Source organism: Peromyscus eremicus, chromosome 6 (assembly GCF_949786415.1).
Source record: "Peromyscus eremicus chromosome 6, PerEre_H2_v1, whole genome shotgun sequence".
Lineage (NCBI taxonomy): Eukaryota > Metazoa > Chordata > Mammalia > Rodentia > Cricetidae > Peromyscus > Peromyscus eremicus.
The window spans coordinates 116,072,327-116,099,415 of record NC_081421.1 but is presented as its reverse complement, the minus strand read 5'-3'; the positions used below and the strand labels follow the sequence as shown (position 1 = coordinate 116,099,415).

The 27,089-nt window shown below is 41.8% G+C and overlaps 2 protein-coding genes across 4 annotated transcripts in view; both read right to left on the bottom strand.

Annotated features, from left to right (window-relative positions):
* Znhit6 (zinc finger HIT-type containing 6) overlaps nt 1-20,953 on the bottom strand; it is a 42,394-nt gene extending 21,441 nt beyond the window's left edge. The window contains exons 1-6 of one of the 3 annotated variants that reach the window (XM_059266387.1): nt 20,851-20,953; nt 20,153-20,298; nt 18,954-19,019; nt 18,765-18,871; nt 18,593-18,678; nt 13,383-13,486 (exon numbers count right to left, since the gene is read on the bottom strand). In XM_059266387.1, the coding sequence (XP_059122370.1) occupies nt 13,383-13,486; nt 18,593-18,678; nt 18,765-18,871; nt 18,954-19,019; nt 20,153-20,280 (491 nt within the window). In that variant the 5' untranslated portion in view covers nt 20,281-20,298; nt 20,851-20,953. Of the gene's footprint in view, nt 1-13,382; nt 13,487-18,592; nt 18,679-18,764; nt 18,872-18,953; nt 19,020-20,152 lie in introns of all 3 variants that reach the window. The other 2 variants (XM_059266386.1, XM_059266385.1) reach the window with 2 other exon arrangements.
* Col24a1 (collagen type XXIV alpha 1 chain) overlaps nt 18,838-27,089 on the bottom strand; it is a 293,451-nt gene continuing 285,199 nt past the window's right edge. Inside the window, exons 61-62 of the mRNA XM_059266384.1 lie at nt 18,954-19,019; nt 18,838-18,871 (exon numbers count right to left, since the gene is read on the bottom strand). The gene's annotated coding sequence lies outside the window, so the exon portion shown is untranslated. The remainder of the gene's footprint in view (nt 18,872-18,953; nt 19,020-27,089) is intronic.

Here is a 27,089-nt window from a genome sequence, read left to right as displayed (position 1 = left end):
GGTGCTCTTGTATTTGGAACATAAATGTTTAGAATTGAGGCTTCATCCTGATGGATTTTTCCTGTGATGAATATGAAATGTCCTTCTCCATCTCTTTGACGGATTTTAGTCTGAAGTCTATTTTGTTAGATATTAGGATAGTTACACCAACTTGTTTCTTAGCTCCATTTGATTGGAAAATCTTTTCCCAACCCTTTACTCTGAAGTAATGTCTGTCTGTGAAGTTAAGGTGTGTTTCTTGTATGCAGCAGAAGGATAGATCCTGTTTTCGTATCCATTTTGTTAGCCTGTATCTTTTTATAGGTGAATTGAGTCCATTGATATTAAGAGATATTAATGACCAATGACTGTTAATTCCTGTTATTTTTTGGTTTTGTTGTTAGTTCCATCCCATAATTTTCTTATGGAAGCATTCTATTCTTTATTTATATTTTATACAGTAAGAGTATGCAACACACATGTTGCTCACAGGATGGGGTGAAGTTAAATGGACCTTCTGTCTGAATTCTACTCTTAACAATTTATACCTAATGTTATCTTGAGCAGGAAACTACATGTTTCTAGCTTCAGACTTTTCACAGTAAACTGAAAATGATGATATTTCTATCACAATATTATTAAAAGGGCAAATAGTATGTTAAGAACTTAAAGACAGTCAAATGTTATCTTTATAATTATATATTCAATTCAATGATCTCAATTATGAACCTTAGCACAGAAATGCTGACAATGTGTAACTGAAACTATCCACCATGAGTCCCATAAGCAAACACACTCTGAATGCAGTGTACAGTATCTAGTGGGGAGACTATACACCCCGACTACTCTCTGGTGGGGTTACTGCTTCACAAGGCTTTTAGAGAGTGAGAGACAGACTAAAGGGAAGACTCATCAACTGAGACCTAACTATCTGCCCTTTTCTTTGATTTATTTATCTATTTTGTGAGTATCGGCCAGGGCATATAAATGGAATTCAGAGAACAACTTGTAGGAGTTGGTTTCCTCCTTCCACTATGTTGGCCCTGGGTATTAAACTCAGGTCATAAGGATTGGCAGCAAGCCCCTTTCCTCACTGAGCCATTTCCCTGGCCCCTTGTTTGGATGCGCTCTCTCTCTCTCTCTCTCTCTCTCTCTCTGTGTGTGTGCGCGTGTGCGTGTGGTGTGTGTGTGGTGGTTTTAAGATAGGGTCTCACTGTGTAGCCTTGGCTGTCCTGGAACTCAATTTGTAGACTAAGCTGGCCTTGAACTTGCAGAATCTGCCTGCCTCTGACCCCTAGTGCCGGGACTAAAGGCTAAACCAGTTGAAGGAAGAAAAGCATTTATCTGTCTTACAGGTCACAGTCCATCATGGAGGGAAGCCAGGGCAGGAACTCAAGGCAAGAGCCTGAATGCAGGAACTAAAGTACAGAGCATGGGAGAACACTGCTTACTGGCTTGCTCAGCTACCCTTCTTATACAGCCTGTACTGCCATAAGCAGGGATAGTACATCCCATAATGGGGCTGAGCCCTCCTACATCAATTCACCATCAAGAAAATGGCCCAAACATGCTCACCAGCTAACCTGATGGAGGCAATTCCTCAACTGAGGCTTCTCTTTCCAGGCGTGTCTAGGTTCGTGTCAGGTAAAAAAAACCTAAGACAGCACATTTCACTTTTCATTTATAAGCAACAGAAAAGAGAGATCCACATTGTCAACTATTAGGACATTCAGCATCAAGTAATACCTGATGGAATTTTAGGAATAAAAGCATTTTGTTCCACTGTCAGCAATAAAATCTTATTTTAATTGAAAACTGAAAGAAAATCTACCAAATTTGGAAACCCTTGAAGGACAAATGCACAAAATAGCTACACAATCCTTCACTCACAACCACCTGACCTTTAAAGTATTTTTCATGATGAAAACTTAGTCTCTCAAAAATAAATGCAACCCTTCCTCATAAAAATAATTTATTTTATTGGGATTAGTACCATGATTAAGTATTTCTGGAAGGATGAATACAAAAGGCCTGCTTAGTTACTTAGTCTGGATTAAAATAACTAGAATTTGAGAATAAAAACCACAGTTTTATGTCTCACATCATTATGAAAATACTTTTGAAAGGACCATTTATATATATTTTTTGCCCATAAAGTACTCTACTACATGCTAACAGGAAGCAGGTTAGCTAGGTGCTGTGGGAGCTAGTAGACGGTATAAGAAAATGCACGAAGCTCGTGAAGGCAGAAAAGAAAAAGAACATTTTTAACCACTTATGGCAGTTCTTAACCAGCTCTGTGGTAGAAGGAAGAGTGACGTTTGGGAATGGCTGGCCAGTTCAGAGCCACTAAGGTTCAGGAATACAAGGTTTTCTACGAAGTATCAAAGGGCTCTACACACACACACACACAAAATAACCAGGGAACCCCTCATGAAAACACTATAATGGATGAAGAGCAGCTATATGCATACCAAAAAAATGAATACCAGGATTAAATGCTGGCATCTGTTTCCTATTAACTGTGGAGAAAATATGTACTAAAGGAACTCAGGCAAAAGAGACACGATGGAGAAGATGAGCTGCAGTGTGCACTCCCACAGACGGCGAGGCAATACAGAAGAGGAGGACATCCTAGGAGTCAGCAGGATGAGCACCCTGCCTTGTGCGTTTGCTTGATAAAGAGGATTACAACATAGGTCATACGCTCATTGGTTCATGCTCAGCATGGTAAAACCTGATGTTACGTGAAGGGAGTTGCCTTGGCAAGTTACTTCCCTATGCCTGTTGCCTTGGGGGTAGAGAGGATCTGTAACAGTGACGGGGCTGTGTGCAGTGTTTTTGAGTGGTTCAATTCAGAGAGCCTTTCAGAAGTAACTGTGAGCCAGTTTCAAAGCTCAGATCCTTGGGCTTGACGAAGAGAACAGAAGGCAGCTCACACGAGCTTGCTTCATGGAAGTACCTAAAATGGCCTTTCCCCTCCCTAAAAGGTAGCAGTTCAGGATGCAGAGTGATTGAGAAGCAGATGTTAACTTCTGGCCATGGAAAGGGCAAAACATTTCAGAGTTTCAGACACGATGCTAGGAAATGAGACGACACATTTAAACTACTGGCAATTCTGCCAATGGCCACTGACACGGTGGGAAAGAAGCTTTACTATTCTGAGCAGGTGGCCATCGTGGTAAAAGCATGCTGTAAACAGACATATCTGGCATCAGTATAGACCCTGAAGGAGGCAAGACAGGAGAACACACACATGGAGATATGGCTCTAAATGCTGTGGTCAAGGACATGGGTAGGGACACAGTCTAGAGGCATACAGTGAAGGCCTAGTGCCTGGAAAGACTTCCCTAACTAGATCAATCTGTGGACAACGAAGGTGGTCAAACTGTTAGGCTTCCCATTTCCACAGACAGTGTAAGCAACACTACAGGGAGGCACACCGAATGAAGCAGTGTCATAGAGCTCCCTTGCTTCTGTTGGCATGGCCATGGTCAGGAAAGGCAGGAATGGGGAACAATTAGGCTTCTGTTTTTTTAGAGTGCGTTTGGAAGATCTTCAGTTACTCTGAAACTCCTCCATCAACATCTAAAAGCTACACGGAAAAGAAATGGCAGAGTTCAGCGTTTCAGCCAGCTACAAGTTTACACCAAGCATCTATTACATAACCCCCCAAATCTCATTGCAAAATCTATGTGTCCTCCACGACAACTGTTAGACTCATCATTCCATTTTTCCTTGGTCCTTTCTAAAGCCAAGTTGCAGAAAAGTACAAATACTTATATATTATACTTACACAGACACCATGTTAAAAAAAAAACTGTGTTTAAAGAAATACGTTGCCACACTGTTTAAGGAAACAAGTGCTATTATGTTAACAACCAAGTAGATGGGCATGTTACATGATACAATTAGAAAGCTATAATTGTAGCTAAAGAATAGTATTTTTAAATTTGCAAAATGTTTGTTATGTCTTTACAAGAGGGACACCTAGTGGCTAGCTTCTAAAATAGAACTAGAGCTCTTAAATACTAATTCACATTTTTAACAAAGGGCATGTCTCTATGATCTTAATTCTGTAAAGATGACAGATACTTTTGTAGAAAGCAAATAAAACAAAACAAAACACCCAACCAAGTAAAAGACACAAAACCCTAAGTCCAAAGGATGGCTTGAGAAGTCTAAAACTCACAGTTCTAAGCAGGAGGTATGAGAAAAATAAGCAGGTCTTAGGGTTGCCTAGAACTGGGTCGGGGGTGGTGAAGCCACAGGAAGATGGATTTTGGGCAGAGGAAGGTGAAGTTTGGGCCCTGCTAGGGAATGGGTGGTTAGTCCATACAAGAACACAGGGTGAAAGTAGAGAGAAACACACGGGCTGAGTACTCCTAACGAATGATCGGTGCCTTGTTGAGCCATCATGAGAGGCTTCCTCCCGCAGCAGATGGGAACAAATACTGAGACTCACAGCTAGACATTACTCAGAGAGATACTTTGGAACACACAGCTCTAAACAAGATGTCTCCATCAAATCCCTTCCCTCAGAGCAGGGAATCCCTCAGAAGAGGAGGGAGGAGTCGGGGAGACAGAGGGGCATACAGAGGACACCAGGAGAACAAGGCTCTCTAAAACAACAGAGCAAGCTCATATGAACTCACAGACTGAAACAGCCTTCAGAAGGCCTATAGAGGTCCGCACCAGGTCTTCTGCATATATACTAGAGCTTCAGTTAGTACTTTTATGGGACTCCTGAAAGTGTGAACAAGTAGGTCTCTGATTCTTGTGCCTTCTCTTGGACTCTTATTTTTTTGTTGGCTTGTCTTACTAACTTGGATATGATGGTTTTTGTTTTATCTTACTATATTTTATTTTGTTGTTTTTCATTGTTATCTTGTTAGAAGCCTGTTCTTTTCTAATGCGAGACAAAAAGGGAGTGGATCCGGATGGGAGAGGAGGTGGGGAGGAACTGGGAGGAGCAGGAGGAAAAACTATATTCAGATCATACTGCATGAGAAGAGTCTATGTATAACAAAAGGGGGGGGGAAAGACAGGATGAAATATGTCTTAAGTACAATATGTTTTAACTTAACTATTAATCTAACCATATTCTTCTAATGCTGACATTTTACTTTAGCTTATACTTATTTTTATTAACTTTTTATTATTTTATGCATATGGGAATTTTGTCTACATCTATGTCTGTGTACTGCATGCATGCCTGGTGACTGGGGAGGCCAGAAGAAGGTGCTGGCTCCCTTAGAGCTTGAGTTACAGATGGTTTCTATGCTGCCATTTGGGAGCTGGGAATCAAGCCTAGGTCCTCTAGAAGAACAGTCAGTGTTCTTAACTGCTGAGCCATTTCTCTAGTCCACAAGATTTATTTTTTGTTATGTATATATGTCTGTGTGCAGATATGTACATGTACATGAAAATGCCCACAGAAGCCAGGAGAGGGAGTCAGATCCCCTGCAGTTGGAGTTACAGGAGGTTGTGAGCCATGTGATGTGGATGCTGATAATCAAACTTGGGTCCTCTGCAAGATCAATTAATTCTTAATTGCTCAGTCATCTTTCCAGCCTACAATACAACTTTTTGAAGTAATTTCCTAAGGTATATGTAGTATAGAATGCCTTACTAGCTAGTATTATTCAACATAGAAATTCTGTTGATTTAGTATAAAAAAGTGAAGGCAAATTATTAAACTGCATTAAAATAACTGCCCTTTGATATTCTATTGGGCTATTTGCTTTTATATTAAATGATTTCTAGACTGCTGTAATGTTGGTTTTTATGGTACTTTGGTAATTTTTCATTGCTCTTGACATGTTTACTTTGAGCAATATTCTTTGCCTAATTTTCTATTGATGACCCAAATTTTAATACTAGAAAGCTTACTTGAACCATCTGCAACTAGGTACTAAATTTATGCAGTAAACTCTGGGCAGGGGTAAAGTGTTTCTAATAAAGACTATAGGGGGGTTGGGGATTTAGCTTAATGGCAGAGCGCTTGCCTAGCAAGCGCAAGGCCTTGGGTTCGGTCCTCAGCTCCAGGGGGGGAAAAAAAAGACTATTGGGGTCCAGCCCCTTAATAGCCTTTTCCCAGGGTCCATGGAAGAATCTACAAGCAGCTAAGAATCTAATCTTAGATGATATCAAATGAATCCATGCACACAAAACTCTTCAGTCCATTCACTTTACTCTTCTGAGTCAGTTCTCTCTCTACACAGCTTCTTTTCTGCTCTTACACTTAGCTCCTTTCTTGCCTGATTCTCTCTACATTTTTCTGCTGTTCTAAGTTCTATCTTAATTCTCCCATCTTAGTTCTTCTCATCTAGTGCTTCCCCATCTAGTGCTTCCCATCTTAATTCTTCCTCATCTTAATTCTCCCAAGCATCAGAGGTTTTCAGTTATACACCCATGCAATCAGCAATACTCTGGCCAAGGCAAGGTCACCAGGCTTGAATTCTTTCAGGGTCAAAAGGAGGGGGTGATAAGATCCATACAAAGAGCAGTAATTGTCAGCTATCATTATCAACCCAAAAGCGAAGTGACTAATGGTAAATGAATCAACCAAGAGCTAAATTCGATTAATGGATCTAAGAAAGAGAATTTATGTACTCGAACTATATTCTTAGAAGTGGTTCGTTAAAACGTTAAGAACCTATAAGTCACTAAGTCACGAGTGGAAATAAAACTGCCTTTTTTTCCTTTTGGCACCGAAATCTGTCCAAACTGTGCTGTTTTCTGGTAGGGCAGGGGAAGTGTACTTGGTAACTAGGCAACCTATATCAGGGCTAGATGTACCTGGTATGTAAAAAGCCCTTTTGTTCTGAGTTAATTCTTTTTGTTTGTTTGTTTGTTTTTTTGAGACACGGTTTCTGTGTAGCTTTGCACCTTTCCTGGAACTCCCTCTGTAGCCCAGGCTGGCCTCGAACTCACAGATATCCGCCTGCCTCTGCCTCCCGAGTGCTGGGATTAAAGGTGTGCGCCACCACCGCCTGGCCCCTGAGTTAATTCTTAAAGGGAGATCTAGAACTAAAGCTGGCACTTGGAAGAAGGAAGGTTAAGCTTAATTAGCACATCTTTCCGGCCTGGGTGGTTGTCTCACTGTGAAGTTTTATCTTCCTTCAGGAACTAACAGATAGTCTGGATGCTTATCTAGCTGCAGTCTGTTCTTCGAAAGTCTGGGAAGTATCTCAGATAAAATACTTTTGTCTGGAGATGGCCCTGGCCGGATGTTGCTAATGCCGATAATTACAGAAAGGCCTGACATTAGGGGTCTTGACTGTGTGACCACTATCACACAGTTGGAGGGATGTTATCCAAATACTCCAATTGTGTAGGGGAAACTGTGCCCAAAGAATGATCAACCACACTGTTAGAAGTTCTTGGGAAAAGAATCAAGTGGGAAAGCTACAACAGCACACAAGAAATGCACTGTAGGACACAGCTAATACATTCAAAAGCCAGTATCACCAAGACTGCTTGAGGCTTGGCTTTATCTGCTGGAGAGCCCTGCTCTTCCAGGTATTAGCTTTGCCATAGTCAGCTGAATTCCTGCTTCATATTTCTGTGGCTTGCAGCATGTTTCCATGTCTCTCTATGGTGACATTCTTAGCTATTTCTCTCATAAAGGCCTCTTTGGCTTGAGGCTGCCCCAGATGAAGACATTGTAAGACTTGCTCAAATGATGTTTAAAAAGTAAGGAAAATTTCTAGAATGTTCTGAATTAAAAATATTGAGCCATTTGATGCATTTCAGATTTTGAATTTTTAGATCAGGGGTGCTCTACTGGTAAAGTTTATGCAAATATTATAAAACTTAAACAATTCCCAAATCTGAAACACATCAGTTTCATGTTTCAATTAGAGGCACTCAGCCCAATTGGGAGCATGCTGCAGTCTAAGCCATCTCCAGTGAGAATCACACCTCAGTCAAAGTCATTGCTCAAGTGACAAGCACTTTCCCTCTGCACCTCCATAATTCCTGTTAACCAAAACAGGAGCCACACCCACTCTCATGCTCTCTTCTTCAAGTAAGGAACAGGTCAGATACAGTTTCTACTAGCCATATCCAAAAGACAATGCAAGGCCGGCAGTGTAGATAAAACACAGATTTTCACATGATGGTGTCAGAATACTTTTTAAATATAATAAACTTAATAAATATAATAAACTTCCAGCCACAGATACATGAATGAACTGTGTATACCTGTGAACATAATTCTTAAAATCACAAAAACATGCAGCCTAAATTTCAGAAAGGAACACACACTACCCATACCTGCTCTACTCAACTATCCCTACCACAGACCACCACAGTCCTATGTTGCAAACATTACCATTATACTCATATCTACTGTCCTACTTCTGGATAGTGATGAGCATTAGATGTGGCCAGTAAGAAGATGGAGTCCCATGATGGCAATGCCAGTTTCATAGGGAAGAGAAAAGAGAGAGCAAAGCCAGCACGTATCTACTCTTATGTGTTGTCTTCTACATGCTGTAGAGGCAAGAAAATCCTTAGAAGACACTAAGCACACCCTGGTACCAAGATCTTAGACTTCTAAGCCCCTAGAAGAACGAGCCAAAACTTCTTTTAAGAATTAGCTAGCCAGTGATTATTCTGTTACAGTACAGAAAAGAGACTAAGACACCTTCCCCAAAGTTGCTGCCCTTGTAAAATACACTAGTCCCCTCTTGCCAGTGGCTTCACTTTTGTGGTTTCATTACCCACAGCTGTGAGCTGAATAGTCAAGTGGAAAATTCCCCAAATAAACAGTTCCTAAGTTTCCAACTGCACAGCTCTGAGTAGTAAGATGAAATCTGCTCTCTGTCCCATTAGAGAAGACGTACATGATCCCTTGTCTGCACTTCCAAACTGTGTATGCTACCTGCCTGTGCATCAGGAGTTGCTACCTTAGTCACTACTGTTACAGTGTGGCTACTGACTCAATGCTTATTTTATGTAACAATGTCTTCAAAGTGTAGAGTAGTGATGCTAGCAATGGGAATATAACAACAGCAAGAGTGTAAAACGCTTTCTTTAAATAAAGCATTGAAAGCCTTCGATTTAAGGGGTGGGTGGGCAAAGTAAAAAGTCATCTGCTGAGTTCCTGAGGTCCAGGGTAAGAACAAATTGTGCTGACTTTGCTAGTATACCTTACACTTAAGTGATAACTTCAGCACCTGTCTTTAGTTAAGATTGAAGGAGTTAGTGTCAGTGAAGAGTGTCATGTGCTGACTGATAGTGATGTAGTGCACTAGGAAGCTATTGGGCTTCACTGCTGATCATCACATAGGCATTCTATAATCTCATGCCACCACAACCATGATGAGAACAGAACAGAAAGATGTTCCGAGAGACACCACATTCACATAGTGTATACTGCCATAATTGTTCTATTATTGATGTACCTAATTTATACACTGAATGATAGCACAGGTATGTATGTATAGAAACGAACTATACATACAAGGTCTGGGATTAGCTGGGCGGTGGTGGCGCACGCCTTTAATCCCAGCACTCGGGAGGCAGAGGCAGCGGATCTCTGTGAGTTCGAGGCCAACCTGGGCTACAGAGTGAGTTCCAGGAAAGGCGCAAAGCTACACAGAGAAATTCTGTCTTGAAAAACCAAAAAAAAAAAAAAAAAAAAAGAAAAAAAAAAGAAAAACCAAAAAAAAACAAAACAAGGTCTGGGATTACTCACACTATTAGGAATCTGCTGGAAGGCTTGGAATACAAACCCTATAGATAGAGGAGAGAGAGTGGGCAGCTACTGTATGGCATGTATGCATATAAATTTTAAATTTTTAGTCTAGCTCCTGTTTGAAAGTTCACTGAATGATGGTGATTCTGTCACTGTGACAAGCCCTCAGAAATTAAGTGCAGTAATGCATTCAGATCATAGGCTGCATCTCCTAAAGAGAAATCTACAAATTTGAGCCATTAAAAAAAAATTTAAATTTTACACAGTGGTAGTCTGCAATGAGCATGGCTTTCCATCTATCTTTAGTCACTTAATACTTTGGGCAATCAGTATATCAGTACATTTAATTTGGATAGCACGATAACTACCTTCTTTCTAGAAAAACTGCTTGGTTAACAGGTACTTACATGCCTCCTCTATCACCTCTTTCTTACCACTTACCCTTACCTTTGTATTGCTTGCGTTAAATATTTAGGGCAATAAAGCAGAGGAGACAACCTGAAAAGTCTCTCACTAGGACCCCATAACAAGTTAGAATAACCAAGAGGCCCTGTTTGTGACATTAGGCAAGGTTGGCCCAATAAGCTGAAGACCTCTAAGTGAGATCCCAAGAACAGTGGACAGGTAACTAAAAAATTCTACTCACCAGCAAAAGAGGAAAACAAGGAAAACTTACCTCAGTTTGGGGAGTGGGAAGAAAGAGCTAGGCATGTAGAAAGAAATTTCTGGTATGATAGTCATGTTTCATGCAGTCACAAGGATTACGTTATAGAGCCGAGAATGCAGCTCAGTGGCACAGCACCTGCATGGTATGGGTGAGGTCATGGACTGATCCTCCTGCCCCAACATCACCACACATCTAATTAAGATCTATACATTTCACAGTACGTAACTCTACTGCATCAAAAGGAAGAGTGCAAACGGCAACTGAGATCCAGCTAATAATGCTGAAACATGCAGAGGCCAGTATAATGATGCCTGGACATTTTGAAATGTCCAAAAACGATGGATGAAAAAATGGGTAGATGTGATGGTGCTGATTGGTTCTGTCAACTTGACACAAACCTAGACAAATCTGGGAAGAGGAAATCTTATTGAGAAAATGCCTCCACAAGATTGGCCTGTAGGCACATCTCTGAAGTTCGTTCTTGATTAATGATTGATGTGGGAGTGTCTATTCCTATATGGGTGGTATCATCCCTGGGCAGATGGTTTTAGGGGGCATAAGGAAGCAGGCTACACAAGTCATGAGGAGCAAGTCAGTAAGTGGTATTCCTCTAGGGACTCCACTTCAGGTCCTGCCTCCAGTTCTTGCCCCGACTTCCTTTGCTGATGGACTGTTATGTTGAAATGTAAGTGACATAACCCCTTTTTGCTCCAGGTTGCTTTTGGTTATGGTGTTTAACACAGCAATGGAAACCCAACTAAGATAGTGATTGAGCAATTAAATTATACTGGGGAAAATTCAGTGGGCAAAACTAATATAAACATAAGAGCTGAGGCAGTTATCCTGGCAGGAGGCAGCAGTTGATCCCAAGGGAGGTGGCAGAAACTAGGTAACAGTAGGACCCTCCTTCTGGAAAGTGGTGCACTAGCAGCACACATCTGCAATCCCAGTCTCCAGAGAAAGAAACGGGAGATCAGAAGTCAACGACACAGTGAGTCTGAGGCAGCTTGGGCTGGCTAAGACCCCGCCTCAAGGGAAAAACAGATAAATAAAAAGAAACTAAACTATTCTCAGACAAACCTGGAAAGTACATTACAAGGTTTTTTCTCAGACAGGGCCTTGCTATGCTGCCCTGTGGGGTCTGGGACTTATGGTCACCCTATTTCAGTCTCCTGGGTGCTGGGGTGATGACATGCCACAATGCCTGGCTCACATTTTTACAGGCCCCCACTAAGGAAATCTAAAAGGAAAAAGAAAAAAAAAAGGACCCTAAAAGGATTTTTTTGTTTTTGTTTTTCAAGAGAAGGTTTCTCTGTGTAGTTTTGTTGCCTGTCGTAGAACTCACTCTGTAGACCAGGCTGGCCTCAAACTCACAGACATCTGCCTGGCTCTGTCTCCTGAGTGCTCAGATTAAAGGCATGCACCACCGCCGCTCAGCAAGGATTTTTTTTTTGAGTGAACATAAATACTAGTCATGTGAACACATTAAACCTACTCCCCTTACCCTCATGAGGAAAATGCTGCACAGACGGAAAGATGTGGGTTGTAGAGCTAGTTGCAATGAGATTTGAAGCCAGATTTAGTTCCAAGGAAAACCAGAAATCAGGAACATATTTATCCTATGGTTATATACATAAACTATAAGGTATAAAGTAATACAGAATGTTTGTAATACAAATTCAACATATTTAAATGTCCTCAGTATAGATCAATAACTTCAATCAAACTGTATTATAACTACTGGAGACAAAACACTACAAATACAAGACCAGCCTCACATCTCTGGAATATCACGAGCAAAACATTAGGGCAGAAGTATTCAGTTTGCCATCTTGGAGTGGTCCATAATTAAAATGAAGTTACTAAACCCAGTGACAGACCAAACAATCTTCTCCACATTCCTTATCCAGAGACAAAATGCTACACTCGGATCCATAAGAACTAATCTGGGATGATAGTCCTAAATAACTCCTTCACAACACAGCACACATCTTATGTACAAGGTGCAAACAGGTTACTCTAAAGTTCACCAAAGTATGCCCAATTCTCAGTGTTTCACCGTATACAAATCTCATATTTGGTAACAGTAAGTAATTACTTTGCTTTGGAAACCAATTATGAACAAGAAGAATCAATCTCACTAATATTATGCCTTAAAGCACAAACTAAATGAATAATGTCATTTTGTAATTACATAACATCTTTTGAAATGGTGGAAGTTTTATCAGAATAAAGCATGATGATTCTGATGATTCTAACTTTTCAACGTGTGGAATAGGAAACTGGAAAGGGACACTACAGCCTACCTAGCTCCCTGCCCATCAGCTCATAAAGAAGAGGCTGAGGGTATACACGGTAATGTGCCTGCAGACCCAACTACTTGGGAAGCTCAGATGGGAAATCTCTTGAGTCAGAGCTGAGACCACTTTAGGCAATACACTGAGATCTGTCTACAAGCTAAAGGGAAGTAAGGCCCTCAGGATTTTTGACTTTACATCAAGGTACAAAGTGGTGAGTGAGAAGAGGAACTGATTTAACCAAAGGAACTTACCTAGCTCTTATCATCCTTTCTAGATTTCAATTTAAGCCCTCCAAATACTCCCATGATGCTCTAGGTCTTAGAGAAAACTTCACAACACTATTACTCAAAGCACGGTTCTCAGCCAGGAAGGAGTCCTGTTGGTCACCATTAGAAATGCATGCTATCAAATTCCAACCCAGCCATAAGAATTACGGGGCACTATCAGAAATATATGCCATCGAATTCCAACCTACTGAGATTAAATCACAAGTACATCGACTGATTTGTTATACATATGAACAGTTGAGAAGATTCTCAAGAGGACAGCAAGACAACACATCACATTCCTAAATCTTTACTAGTTGGAGGACATGCAAATATCAGTTTATCTTGACATCCAGTAAGTTTACAGATCACACTTTTGTTAACAATGTTCTAAAGTAAACCAAATCCTAGAGGTTGTTCCCCATCAAATTAGAATAGCTATATAGTAAAAGTAAGAGACCTACCTATGATCATAAACTGTTGAGTTCTCTTTCCTCTTGCTGAATCCATTGGGTAGAAGCTTCAAGAAAATACCTTGCTTTCGGGCACGATTTTTCATAAAGAACAGCTAGTAACAAAGCCAAACATAAGTTAATTTCTGAATGCCTTACAATGTATAATCAAATAAAACTATACCAAGAGGGTACAAAATGGGATATAAAAACACCTGCTTCTAACATGTTACTCCACCTGAGAGTTGGTTATTAAGCTCAAGGAGGTAACTCTAGAGTCTCAAAGGAAATATCTCAACTGAGCCTTCTATTGAGCTAAGGAAGAAAAAAGATCACTCAAAGGAAGGACAAAAAAGTTTTCTGGTTAAATGGATACAAATCTAAAACTTGTAATGCAAAGTTGCAAGTCTTAAGTCCATGGGCAAGGGTTAGCAATCACCAGCTAAGTAAGAAAATGACAAAAAAACCCAAAACCAAACCAAAACAAAACATATGCAATTTTGTAAGTCAGCAGACTTTGGTTTTAATAATAATAGTAGTTATAAAGATGAACTCTAGCCGGGCGGTGGTGGCGCACGCCTTTAATCCCAGCACCCGGGAGGCAGAGGCAGGCGGATCTCTGTGAGTTTGAGGCCAGCCTGGGCTACCAAGTGAGTTCTAGGAGAGGCACAAAGCTACACAGAGAAACCCTGTCTCGAACCCCCACCCCCCCAAAAAAAAAATAAAGATGAACTCTTCCACAGGAAATAGCCAGGCAATGAGAGAAATGCATATATAAAAATAAATATATTTAAAAACTGCCTTAAAAACATTTGAGCTGGCAAAAAAACCCAAATTATCATACTTGCTCAAGACAGAACAGAGCTGTGACACAAAAGACTTACCAAAGCCTAAGATAGGGAAGTGGAAAAGAAAAACACACCACACAAATATCATGCAAAGCCCTGATACAGTTTTTAATATTGGGAAAAGCAGACAAAGAGCTTGAGCAGTGGTTCTCAACCTTCCAAGTGCTGCTGCGACCATTTAACACAGTTCCTCATGTTGTGGTGACCCCCAACCATAAAACTGTCTTTGCTGCTATTCCATAACTGTGATTTTGCTAATGTTATGAATCATAATGTAAATATCTGTGCTTCCATATGGTTGCAGAGGGGTCATGACCCACAGGCTGAGAATCACTGGCTTAGAAGCAGAGAAAGTAGCCTCATAATGTTAAGGAAGAAATACTTTGATGCATGCAGTATGTTAGCTTTAAAGTAACCAAGCAAAAATTAATGGAGACAAGGATCAAAAAGTCCCTTTGCTTTTGCTCCCTAGGAATACCTAAGTGAGGAAGGCTAGAAATGATTTAAATAACACACTCAATAAACCTGACCTCAAGAGAGCATACACTTATGCCACAGAACCAGTGATGGACAGACACCAGGCTCTGCAGATGCTCAAGTCCCTTACATAAATGGTAGAATACTTGCACACGATAGTGTACATTTCAGTCTGTGTTAAATGATCTCTTATGTCCAACATTATGCAGACAACAATTAAGAGGTCATGTAGGGAATAACAGTACGGAAAGGAAAAAGGGTGTGGTTGCTCAGTATGGAACATATTTCTTCAGGCAAACAGGCCACGTGCTGAGTAAAACAGACTACAATAAATGAGAGTCTAGCAGTGATGCAAGACAGACAAATGGACCGACAGGATGGAGCAGACAGACTAGAAACTGATCTAAGCACATATGGTGCCCTGATTTATGATAAATGTGACCCTGGAAAAACTAGGAAAAGATGGACTTTCCAGGAAATGGTGCTACAAAGAGGGATTATCTAAATGGAAAATTCAATGGCATTTTCGCTTCCAATGACACTAACAATTAATTTTAGGAAAATACAAAAATGTGAAATGAAATACTATAAAGTTTCAGAAAATAATTATCTCTGTAACTTCAAGGTATAAAATGTTAGGTTCAAAGCAGGCCACTTGAATGGCAGTGCTGCTGACCACGTACAGGGAAGAATTTCCTTATAAACATATACAACTACTACCTGTAAAGGAAATAGCAAAAGATAAAGTGTACACTAAAATTAAGACATTTGTTTACCAAGTGTGAAAAGATACAAACATACAAAATAGTTTATAACATCCCATCAAATATTGACCAGTATCTAAAAAACACCAAGAATTCTCACAAACTATTAAGACAAAGACAGCTCACATGCTGATGATGCGGCGGTGGGTAAAGTTTACTGCCCAAGTATGAAGAACTAAGTTTGAAATCACAGAAGCCGCACCAAGCTTGGTGTGGTAGCAAAGTCTGCTATCCCAGTGTCCTATGGAGAGCCAGGAGCCAGAAGAAGAAGTAAAGAAGAGGGCCAGTCCCAGAGGCTGGCCTGTGAGCTCCACACATGTGCCACGCCATGTGTCTGCCCACACTGATACCCAGACAAAGGGAACAGAAAGCTGAACAAGATGAACAAAAGGCTTAAGCACACATTCGCAAAGAGGAAATCCAAATGTCCAATAAAAAGATGTTTCTTCTCAAAAGGAGTAAGTGAATTGTAAAATTAAAACCCAATACAATCCTAAAGCAATCAGACTTTAAAAAAAACAAAACAAAACCTAAAAGCTGGACCAAATTTAGACATAATTGGTCAGAATGAAAATTGGTAATAATATGCCGGATAGTAGTGGCACACACCTTTAATCCCAGCACTCAGGAGGTAGAGGCAGAGACAGGCGGATCTCTTGAGTTCTAGGCCAGCCTGGTCTACAGAGTGAGTTTCAAAACAGCCAGGAACCATGTCGTGAATCTCTCACCCCAAAAGAAGAAAGAAAACTGGTAATAATCACTACAGAGTAAGTTTTATTAACATCCAAACTAAGGACAGGAACACAGCGCAACAAAACAATTCCACGTTTAAGTATAAACCCTAGAATTTGAATTACAGACTGTAATTCAAAACCCAAAACATTCCCAATAGTAAGCATTGTTTCAAAACGTTTGTGGTTGTTATAAAATCTCATCTCTAAACAACAGAGTGAGCAAAGGTATGGTTCCAAGACAACTCTGGAAATGAGACTGGGACAGCACAGCACACCAGGAGGTGACAAGGAACACCAGTGAGGCAGGAACGTCCTTGTCCCAGGCCCAGTGGCAATTACACAGATTCTCACTACATCATGAATCATTACACTATATTTCCATTTTATGATTCTTTAACATATGCTGTATTTTACAATAAAAATAGAACTTAGTGATGTTTAATTTAACCTGAGTACTAGTAAGTAATACCACATGGTAACTTTTTACATGTGTATTATCATCTTGGTATCAATAATATAGGTGTGTGAAAGGTACTGAGAATCCTCACTTCTACACTAAAATGGTCTCTGATTCAATCACAGTATTAATGAATTTCTCAGGTACCAAATATCTTATGTGTGTAATCTTTAATTGTCCTAGTATTTAAGGGAAGCAAGACTATGAAAACTAAGTGTGTCAGGACACAGGGTCCTGTTAACTTTTTGTCAAAACTGGAATCACATCACTTTCCAATTATTTCTAAAAGCATATACAAGAAGCCACCACCATCTCTCATAGGGCATACATACACCCCCGAAACTATACTTCATGCTTCAGTTATCCACTGTGGTTCCTTGACCCCAATCAAGCAGCCAAAGTGATCTTTTTTTTTTTTCAAAAAGTATTTTTTTTTTAATTTTATGTGTATGAGTGTTTGTGTGCATGCATGTATGTGCATCATGTGTGTGCCTGGTGCTTTTGGAGGCCAGAAGAGGGCACTGGAGCCTCTGGAACAGGAGTCACAGGGGATTGTACATCTCTGTGTAGTCCAGTCCTCTGCAAGATCTTGTTCAATTAACTGCTGAGCCACCTCTCCAGGCTCAAGAGAGCTCCTTTAAAGAAAAAACATGCTCAACCCCTCCCTTGTTTTGTTTGTTTGTTTATTTATTTATTTATTTGCTTGTTGTTGTTGTTGAGACAGGGTTTCTCTGTGTATCCCTGCCTGTCCTTTCTCTGTAGACTTTGCTGGACTCAGAAATTTGCCTATCTCTGCCTTCTGAGTGCTGGGATTAAAGGTGCGTACCACCATCACCAGACTTTTTTTCTTTTTTGAGAAAAGGTCTCAGCTGGGCAGTGGTGGTGCACGCCTTTAATCCCAGCACTCAGGAGGCAGAGGCAGGCGGATCTCTGTGAGTTTGAGGCCAGCCTGATTTACAGGGAGAGTTCCAGGGCAGCCAGAGCTGCACAGCAGAAACCCTGTCTTGAAACAAACAAACAAAAAAAGCTCTCACATACCACTGCGTAGCCTAGAACTCAAAGCCTCACCTGCCTCTTGGCTTCCTGAGTGCTGCATTAAAGGCTCCACCATACCCAGCCTCCCTTGGTCTCCTGTTTGCTTAGAAAGCTTGGGAACTCTTTGTTGTTTGTTTGTTTGTTTTTTCAAGACAAGGTTTCTCTGTGTAGTTTTGGTGCCTGTCCTAGATCTCACTCTGTAGACCAGGGTGGCCTCGAACTCACAGAGATCCGCCTGGCTCTGCCTCGCCTGGCTCTGACTCCCAGAGCTGGGATTAAAGGCGCGTGCCACCGCCGCCCGGCCATGCTTGGGAACTCTTGCAGGCTTCCCTAGCCCCTGTTTAACATTCCTCCCCACTCATTATTCTTCAGTTATCCTGCCCCTTGTAACCCTCCAAACATACACACCAGTTCCCAACCTGCATCTTTTTTGAGTCAAAGTCTGGCTATGTCTTCCTCCAAGTGCCGGGTCACAGGCTTGTGCCACTTTTGCCTATGTTTCTACCTAGAAAAGTTTCCAGCCAAATGTCTCCAACTGTCTCTTTCACACCATTAAGATCACTGCCTGACTGTCCCCAATCAGAGACACTCGTCATCATCACTGTGTTGACAATCATACCCTGAACAGTTCATGCCCCTCATACAGCACTCTGTTCTCTTTACTCTTTTGACTCATCCTAATTTTCTACACGCACTTAAATCAATAAGAAATTATATTTGTTGTTCTACACATCCAGACTCTTCCACTTAACTAACTCCCCACTATAATACAAACTCCTCAGGGTAAGTACTTTGGATCTATCTCAAATAACCAGGACAGTCTCAGATCAGGGTGGCCACTTGATATAGCTGAGAAGTGAATAAACCAATTGAAAGACATTTTAACTTGAAAAGAAGAAATACTTACATATTTTTTGCGCTTTGGTCTTTTCAAGAAAGTGTCTCTTGAAACCTGGTCTGCTGTTCTTGCCACATCTTCCAAAAATCGATAGTCTTGGAATTTCAGAATGGAGAAATTAACAAGTCACATATGCCAGGCGGCCAGAAAGCATTTATGTGTTGTGCACAAAACAACTTACCACTTAGGAGATTCATCTCAGTAAAGTGCTGTAGTGAGACATAAGCAGTTTTATCTCGGACTCCATTACAAGGCAGTTCTGCTTTGTGCTTCTTTACACAGGGCAAACTGCAGAAACAAACAGGAAGCAGTTTTCTATCTGAAGTAAGTGCAGACAGGAAGGGAATACGGCAGAAAGTTACATATTTACCTGCAGGAATATCGAAGGCAGCGTGGACATCGGTACTTGGCTTCTTCTGTCCCACAAGTCTGACACCTGTAAAAGTTCACCTGTGACTTAATGCTCAAAAATGAAGTCTACTTACAGTCTCTGAATGCTGACTCAAGGATATTCACAGTTTATAGGCAGGTAGTCAAAGCAAATAAAGCAGGTTAGAAAGGCTGATAAAATACTTGATAGCTGTCACTGAAAATTAGGAAAATGTTTGCAAATGACATTTACAATGAAATGCAATTCAAGAAAAATCTATCTATCTATAGCCTGTGTCTGTTCTTCATTTGTATAATTATAGATAGATAGATAGATATAGATAGATAGATAGATAGATAGATAGATATCTCAGTGGTAGAGCGCTTGCCTAGCAAGCACAAGGCCCTGGGTTCTGTCCTCAGCTCCAGAAAAAAAAAGAAAAAACATCTCATTTTGACTTCTTTTTCTACTGTAATTAGAGAATAACATGAATTGGTGATTTTTTAAATTTGTAATTCATGGAGCTTTTGTGTGTGCTACATTTGGATATTTTAAAAGCATATGCACCAGCAAAACAAGATAGTATGAGACACAGCTAAATCTAACAGTAATGTGTGCCCTTTCAGAAAGTCCACGTCTAATTTAGAATGGACACCAAAATAACCCAGAAATGGTATTACTCATCTTCTGTTCTCAACCAAAGCACAGGTCGGTCAGCTCAAGCTGTTTGAGACATAATCTGATCACAATTTGATCCTCTGTGCTATCATATGAGCCCAGGAAAGAAACTACATCAAGAAATAAACATTCATAGGAGCCATGAAAAAATTCAAGAGGAAGTTGACACTGTCTATTAACTCCACCCACTTTTTCATTGTTGGCTTTTATTAGCTGTACCCTATTTTCTCTAGTAGGCAGAGGCTCTACACAAGAGCTTCACAGCTAACAAGATTTGGTTCCACAAAGGTCTCTGATCCCCAGTTTTCACTCCCTAACTTGACCATGTTGGACATTGCCCCTTCACACAGTGTTCCAGAATTTGTGGTCTTACAGTACCCTTTCCAAGCCCGACTCAACACCACCATTCAGACTTCAGGACCCCACTTCATGCCTGGTTTAATTTACTCCACTTTCTGCTGCTACGGTAGCTTCCTCCACTCAATGTTCTATCTCCCATCGGGGTCTTCTCCCTGCCCTACCTTGACATAGCCAGTTTCCTCTTGCAGCCCACTCGGGGATTCATCTGAGGCTCTTCCTTCACCTTCCTGTCATCCATCACTTCTCTCTTGAGGCAGGCCTCTTCCTTGACGTGCACTCCATCCATCATCTGCTCCTCCTTTACGTTCTGACCAACAAACAACTCCTGTTTGACGTCCAGGTCCTCCTCCTTCACTCCTTCCCAGTCCATCACCTCCTCCTTCACCTTCACGGTCTCCTCCTTTACTTCCGGCTCATCCACCGGCTCTTCTTTCACCACCAGGCTACCATCGGCCTCCTGCTTCACCTCCACCACGCCTACTTTCTCATCCTTCACCTCAGGCCCGCCCTCCACCTCCGGCTTCACCCAGTAGCTGTCCGACATGCCACCGTCTATATCCGACCAGTCCACCACTTCCTGCTTCACCACAGCTAAGTCCACCTTTATCTCCTCCACATCCTCTGTGGTCGTAATTCCTGTCAGTCCGTTCCTCTCCTCTCCATCGCCAGCCTCGGGGCTCCCACCTAAGTCCCAGGCTCGGTCCCCACCAGCCTCGGGCCTCGGCCGCGCCCCCTCCGCCACCCTCCGGGGACCTCCTCCCGGAGTCCCTTCCTCCTCAGCTGCAAGCTCCATCGGCTCAGGAGCCTAGGCTGAAGCTGCCACTCCGTCCTTCACTGCCGCTCTACCAGGAGGGATTACCAAAGGAGTCACCGACAGCGCCACACGTGTGCAAACCAGAGCCCGCAAGCTCTGCACGCCCGCTGGAAGCGGGGTTAGCCGTAAAGCAACTCTTCTGCGCCACGGCTCTTCACGACTCGTGGAGTTCTTTACGGCTGCGTTTTTTTGCAGACGCGTCTCTTAGGGTGGTGGGAGACCACGCCCAGGCTTCAAGATTGGTGTCCTGGGTACTGAAATGATCAGATGACCAGCTTTGGTCTGTCCTGAGAATTAAATCTAATAATGGGGGACAGCCTCCCATGTTCCCTAGAGTTTACACTGTCTAAACTAGTGGGTCTCAGCCTTCCTAGTCCTGCCACCTTCAATACAGTTCATGTTGCTGTGATCCCCCCAACCATAAAATTGTTTACGTTGCTACTGCATAGCTGTAATTTTGTTACTGTTATTAGTCGTAATGTAAATGTTTTTGGAGACAGAGGCTTGCCAAAGGGATTGCGACCCTCAGGTCGAGAACTATTGCTCTAAACTGGATTTTTGTTGTTGTTGTTATTGTTTGCTTGCTTTCTTTCCTGTTTTATTTTCTTCCCGAGACAGGGTTTCTCTGTGTAGTTTTGGTGCCTGCCCTGGCCTAGAACTCACAGAGATCCGCCTGGCTCTGCCTCCCATGTGCAGGGATTAAAGGCGTGCGCCACCCCTGCCAGCTCTAAACTGTTTCTCAACCTATATGCTAGGGACCAAGGTAAGAAAAGGCCTTTATGTGTGGGTGGTGGTGGCACACGCCTTTAATTCCAGCACATGGGAGGCAGAGGCACACGGATCTCTTGAGTTTGAGCCCAGCCTGGTCTACAGTTCCACAACAGCCAGGGTTACACAGAGAAACCTTGTCTCAAAAACTAAAAACCAACCAACCAAAGAAAGAAAACGCCTTTAATCCCAGCATTTAGGAGATAGAGGCAGGCGGATCCCTGTGATTTAAAGGCCGGCCCAGTCTACATAGTAAGTTCCGGGTCAGCCAGGGCTACATAGTGAGACCCTGTTTGAAAAACAAAACAGACAGGGAGAAGGAAGAAGAGGAAGGGGACCGGGAGAGAGGGGAGAGACGCACTTCTGCAAGGATTACATGAAACCGAGACGCACTTCTGCAAGGATTACATGAAACCGTGCCTGGGAATCACCTACTACTACCAGCAGCTGAAACACTGGCTGTTACAGGCTAATAATATCCCCTCAAATCCATATGCTGAAGCCCTTAATCCCTAACACCTCACAATTTTGACTATATTTTGGAGATGAGGCCTTCAAACGCATACGGGTTAAAATGAAGCAATTATAATGGGCCCTAATCCAATCTGACTGGTGCATTATTTAATAAGAAATTTGCATACAAGTGGGATGAATGCACATAGCGAATGGGTACTGGAATGTGGTGAGAATAGGCCATCTGTTTGCCAACCCAGGTAGCCTAACAAAGAAACTTCTGAATCCTCGGCCTTGGACTTCCATAGCTTCTTGAACTTCGAGAAAATAAAAATGGTCTTTGCTTAAGCGGTCCAGTTTGTGCTACCATGTTGCTGCAGTAAACTGACACACAGGCCAACATCCGTAAAGGACTGGGGCCTGCTGTTGTGTGAACAGATGTCTATTCACCCCAGGGAGGGACCAACGACAGACTGGTGAGGATTCCACAGAAGTCCATCTTGGTGAGCCCGTGAGTACTCACAGAAGTTTCATCCTTAGTCCTACAAATAACATAGTTTTGTTCTAGTTAATGGCAGAATAATAGGGTGTGTATGAATATACCACATTTTCTTTATTTGTTAATCTACTGACGGATACCTAGGCTGATGCCATATCTAGGCTGTTGTGAATAGTGTTTCATCAACATGAATGAGTAGGTGTCTTCTTTTTTCCTTATTTTCTTTCTTTTTCTTCTTCTTTTCCTCCTCCTCCTCCCCTTCCTCTTCCTCCTCCTCCTTCTCCTCCTCCTCCCCCTTCCTCTTCCTCATCCTCCTCCCCCTTCCTCTTCCTCCTCCTCCTCATCCCCCTTCCTGTTCCTCCTCCTCCTTCTCCTCCTCCTCCTCCTCCTCCTCCTCCTCCTCCTCCTCCTCCTTTTTGAAACAGGGTATCTCTATGCATTTCTAGAATTGGAACTTCCTGGACTGTTGCTGTCCTAGAACTTGATATGTAGACCTGGCTGGCCTTGAACTCACAGAGATCCGCCTGCCTCTGCCTCTGGAGCATAGGGATTTAAGGTGTGGGTCACCATGATGGGCTTTTTACATGTATTTATTTATTTTGGTTTTCTCTGTGTAGCTCTAGCTGTCCTGTAACTCGCTCTGTGTACCAGGCTGGCCTCGACCTCAGAGATCTGCCCGTGTCACCCACCCAGCAGAAATGGGCAGGTTTCTGTGTCTTGTGCTGACTTAGATTCCTTCAGGTAGGGGGTACTACTCCTGGAGAAGACGGCAGCTTTTAGTTTTCTAAGGAACCCCTGTACTGGTTTCCATGGTTTTAGCGCTTGTATGATTTAGTGACAGCAGCCATTCTGACTGGGGAAAGATGGAATCTTCTTTTTTTTTTTTTTTTTTTTTGGTTTTTCGAGACAGGGTGTCTCTGTGTAGCTTTGCGCCTTTTCCTGGAACTCACTTGGTAGCCCAGGCTGGCCTCAAACTCACAGAGATCCACCTGGCTCTGCCTCCCAAGTGCTGGGATTAAAGGCGTGCGCCACCACTGCCCGGCGAAAGATGGAATCTTAATGTACTCTGATTTGAAGTCTTCTGATGGCTAAGGATATCAAGTATTTTTTCATACTTTTTTGCCATTTAAATTTTTACTTACTTATTATTATATGTGTATATGATATATGTATGTGAGCACTTACATGCTATAGTGAACATGTGGATGACAGGACAACATTGGGGAATCAGTTCTCTCCTGCCTGTTTGTGGTTCTGGGGATTGAATTCAGATTGGCAGGGTTGCATGGCAAGAGCCTTTACCTAATGAGCCATTCTGCTGCTAATGCACTGAACATTTGTGCTTCTTTGAGAACTGTTCAGTTCATTTGCCTTTTGTTGAATGTACTTTTTTTGGTTTTGGTGTTTACTTTTTGAGCTCTTATTTTACCGATTTTTTTAACATTTTATATTTATTTGTGTGTGTGTGTGTGTGTGTGTGTGTGTGTGTGTGTACATATGAGAGAGATCCTTAGTGTACATATGGGGATCAAAGGAAAATCTGTGTCCAGTTCTCTCCTTCTACCACGTGGGGGTTGAACTCAGGCCACCACCAGGCTTAGCAGAATGTGCCTACGATGGATGGTCTGAATAAGAATAACCCCACAGGCTCATACATTTGAATGCCTAGTTCCTAGTTGGTGGAATGTTTAGGGAAAGATTAGGAGGTATGGCCTTGTTGGAGTAGGTGTGGTCTTGTTAGAAAAAATGTGTTACTGGGAGTAGGAAACAGGTTTAGGGTCAGTGGTGAGCTCAAGAGTATATTGTTTAAATCTCCATGTGTTTATTTAGCTTCTTTTGTTATTGATATCCAGTTTTATTCTATTATGATCTGATACTATCAAAGAAATTATTTTTATTTTTTATGTTTTGATATTTGTTAATGGCCAGCAAGTTAATGACCTGCTTTATGGCTAAGGACATAATCTATTTTAGGGGACGTTCCTTGGATTACTGAGAAGATAGTACATTCTGTAGTAACTGCTGGATATGATACTTTATAGCTCTCTATCAAGTCTGTTTTATCTGTGGTGCAGTTTAACTCTGAAGTTTCTTTGTAGATATTTTGCTTGCATGAACTATATATTAGTTGTTAGAGTGATATGCTGAAGTCATATATTATATTTCATTAGTACCTATCTTTTTATGCCCAATAGTATTTTGTTTATGAAATTGGGCATGCTAACATTTGGTGAAGAAATATTTACTGTCATTCTGTCTTCTTACTGTATTTTTTTGTTGTTAATACGTAGTGACCTTTATCTCTTCTCGGACACTGATTGGCATTCTATTCATCATATAAGAATGGCCTTTGCTGCTTGGGTCTTACGTCCCCTTGCTCGATACACACTTCTCCATCCTCTCACTGTTTCACTTTGCCAAGGAGATGTGTCTTATAGACAACACAGAGTTGGGTCTTGTGTAGATATAGTAATCTGCATCTTTTAATTGGAGAGGTGGATTTTTTTTTTTTTTTGAGACAGGGTCTTGGCCAGGTTGGCCTTGACCTCTTGACCTTGCAGCAATATTCCCATTCTCTTGTTTTGAATTTCAGGCTGGAGTAATAGTCATTCACCATGCCGAATGTGTTGCAATCATTAATAGTCAAGCTTCTTATTGATTGGTATTTACTGATTCCTATAATTTTGTTGGTTGTTACCTTGGTTTGCTTAAATACTGTTTTTTCTTGTTCTCTTACTCATCTTAGGAGCTCATTGGTTCACTGAGTTGAATATGTTTTTTTTTCAGTTCTCTATTGTTCATCTATTGTTTGTCATGATATTTAGTTTTTTCTGGGCTCTTGTGGTTTGTGAGGTGTTTCTTCCTCTTCTATTTGTAGAATCCCTTCCTGTGTCTTCTACAGGGTTCTGTCTCCTGGTCATGAACTATTTAAGTTTGTTTTTGCCATCGTTATGGTTAATTTTGGCTGTCGACTTGATTACATCTCAGATCAACTAAAACCCAGGCTGGGGCCAGAAAGCTGGCTCAGTGGTCAAGAGCATTTGCTACTCATCCAGAAGTCCTGGGTTTGGTTCCCAGCACCCACATCAGGTGGCTTACAACACCTGTAACTCCAATTCAAGGGGACTCAATGCCCTCTTCTGGCCTCTGGGGATACCAGGCAAGCATGCATGTACACACGCACACACACACACACACACACACACACACACACACACACACACACACACTGTACTTGCCTGGTATCGTCAGAGGATACTTCAGTGTTTACTTGCATGTATGTATTTAGGGTATGTATGTATGTAAATGTGTGTGTGTGTATATGTGTGTATGCACGTGCACGCTTGCCTGGTATCCCCAAACAAACACTCATATACTTAAAATAAAAGCAAAGAAGTCCAAAACAAACAAACAAAAAACCAAGCTGGTGAAACTCCTGAGAGGGATTTTCTTAACCAGATTATTTGAAGCAGGAAGTCCCACCCTAAATCTTGGCAGCCCACCTAAAGGACATAGAAGGAGGAAATTTTGCTTTTTGCCTACTTGCCCTCACTCTCAATGGCCAGTTCGTCTATGCTACAGCTGAGTCATTCTCTCATTGGTATTTGAGCCAACTTCTTCAAGATTCCAATACAGACTGAAGATAAGTAGCTCTCTGGGAATTTTCCAGTACTCTAGCACCAGATTGAAAACACAGAGACTCCAAGCCTCATGGAATGAACAATTTACCAGATTCTAGGCCTTTCTGTCATTAGATGGTTGTGGTGGTTTTAGTAAGAATGGCCCCATAGGCTCATATACTTGAATGCTTGGTCAGCAGGGAGTGACACTATTTGAAAGGATTAAGAGGTGTGGTTTGTTGGAGTAGGTGTGGCCTTGTTGGAGGAAGTGTGTCATTGCGGGTGGGTTTGGGGGTTTCAGAAGCCCAAGTCAGGGATAGTGGCTCTCTCCCTTTCTGTTGCCTGTGAATCTGGGTGTAGAACTCTCAGCTCCTTCTCCAGCACCATGTCTGCCTGCATACTGCCATGCTCCCACCATGATGATAATGGACTAACCTCTGAAACTCTAAGCTGGCTCTAGTTAAATGATTTCTTTATCAGAGTTGTCATGGTATCTCTTCACAGTAATAGAACAGTGACTAAGACAATCAATAGCCATTGTTGTATTACCTCACTATATTCTGTAAGCCAGTGTAATAAATCTTTCACTTTTGTCCCTTTAGAGAACCCTGACTAATACAGTCATGGAGTTAGTCAGGGTTCTGTGTATCAGTTACTCTTCTTGATGCTGTGAAAAATCCCTGACAGAAGCAGCTTCAGAAAGGGTTTCTTTTGGTTCACAGTTTGAGGGTATATAGTTAGTTCATCCTGTCGGAGAAGACACGGTGGCTGGCGGCTGCTGGTTGCACTGCATCCTCACCAGGAGACAGGCAGATGGATGCTAGTGCTACTGTTCAAAGCTCCCCAGGGTGCTTAAAGGTCATATGGTCTTTTTAACTTTGAGGCAAAATGGTACTGTTCATATTTGAGAACCATGTGGTAAAGTCATTATAATTATGCTCTTC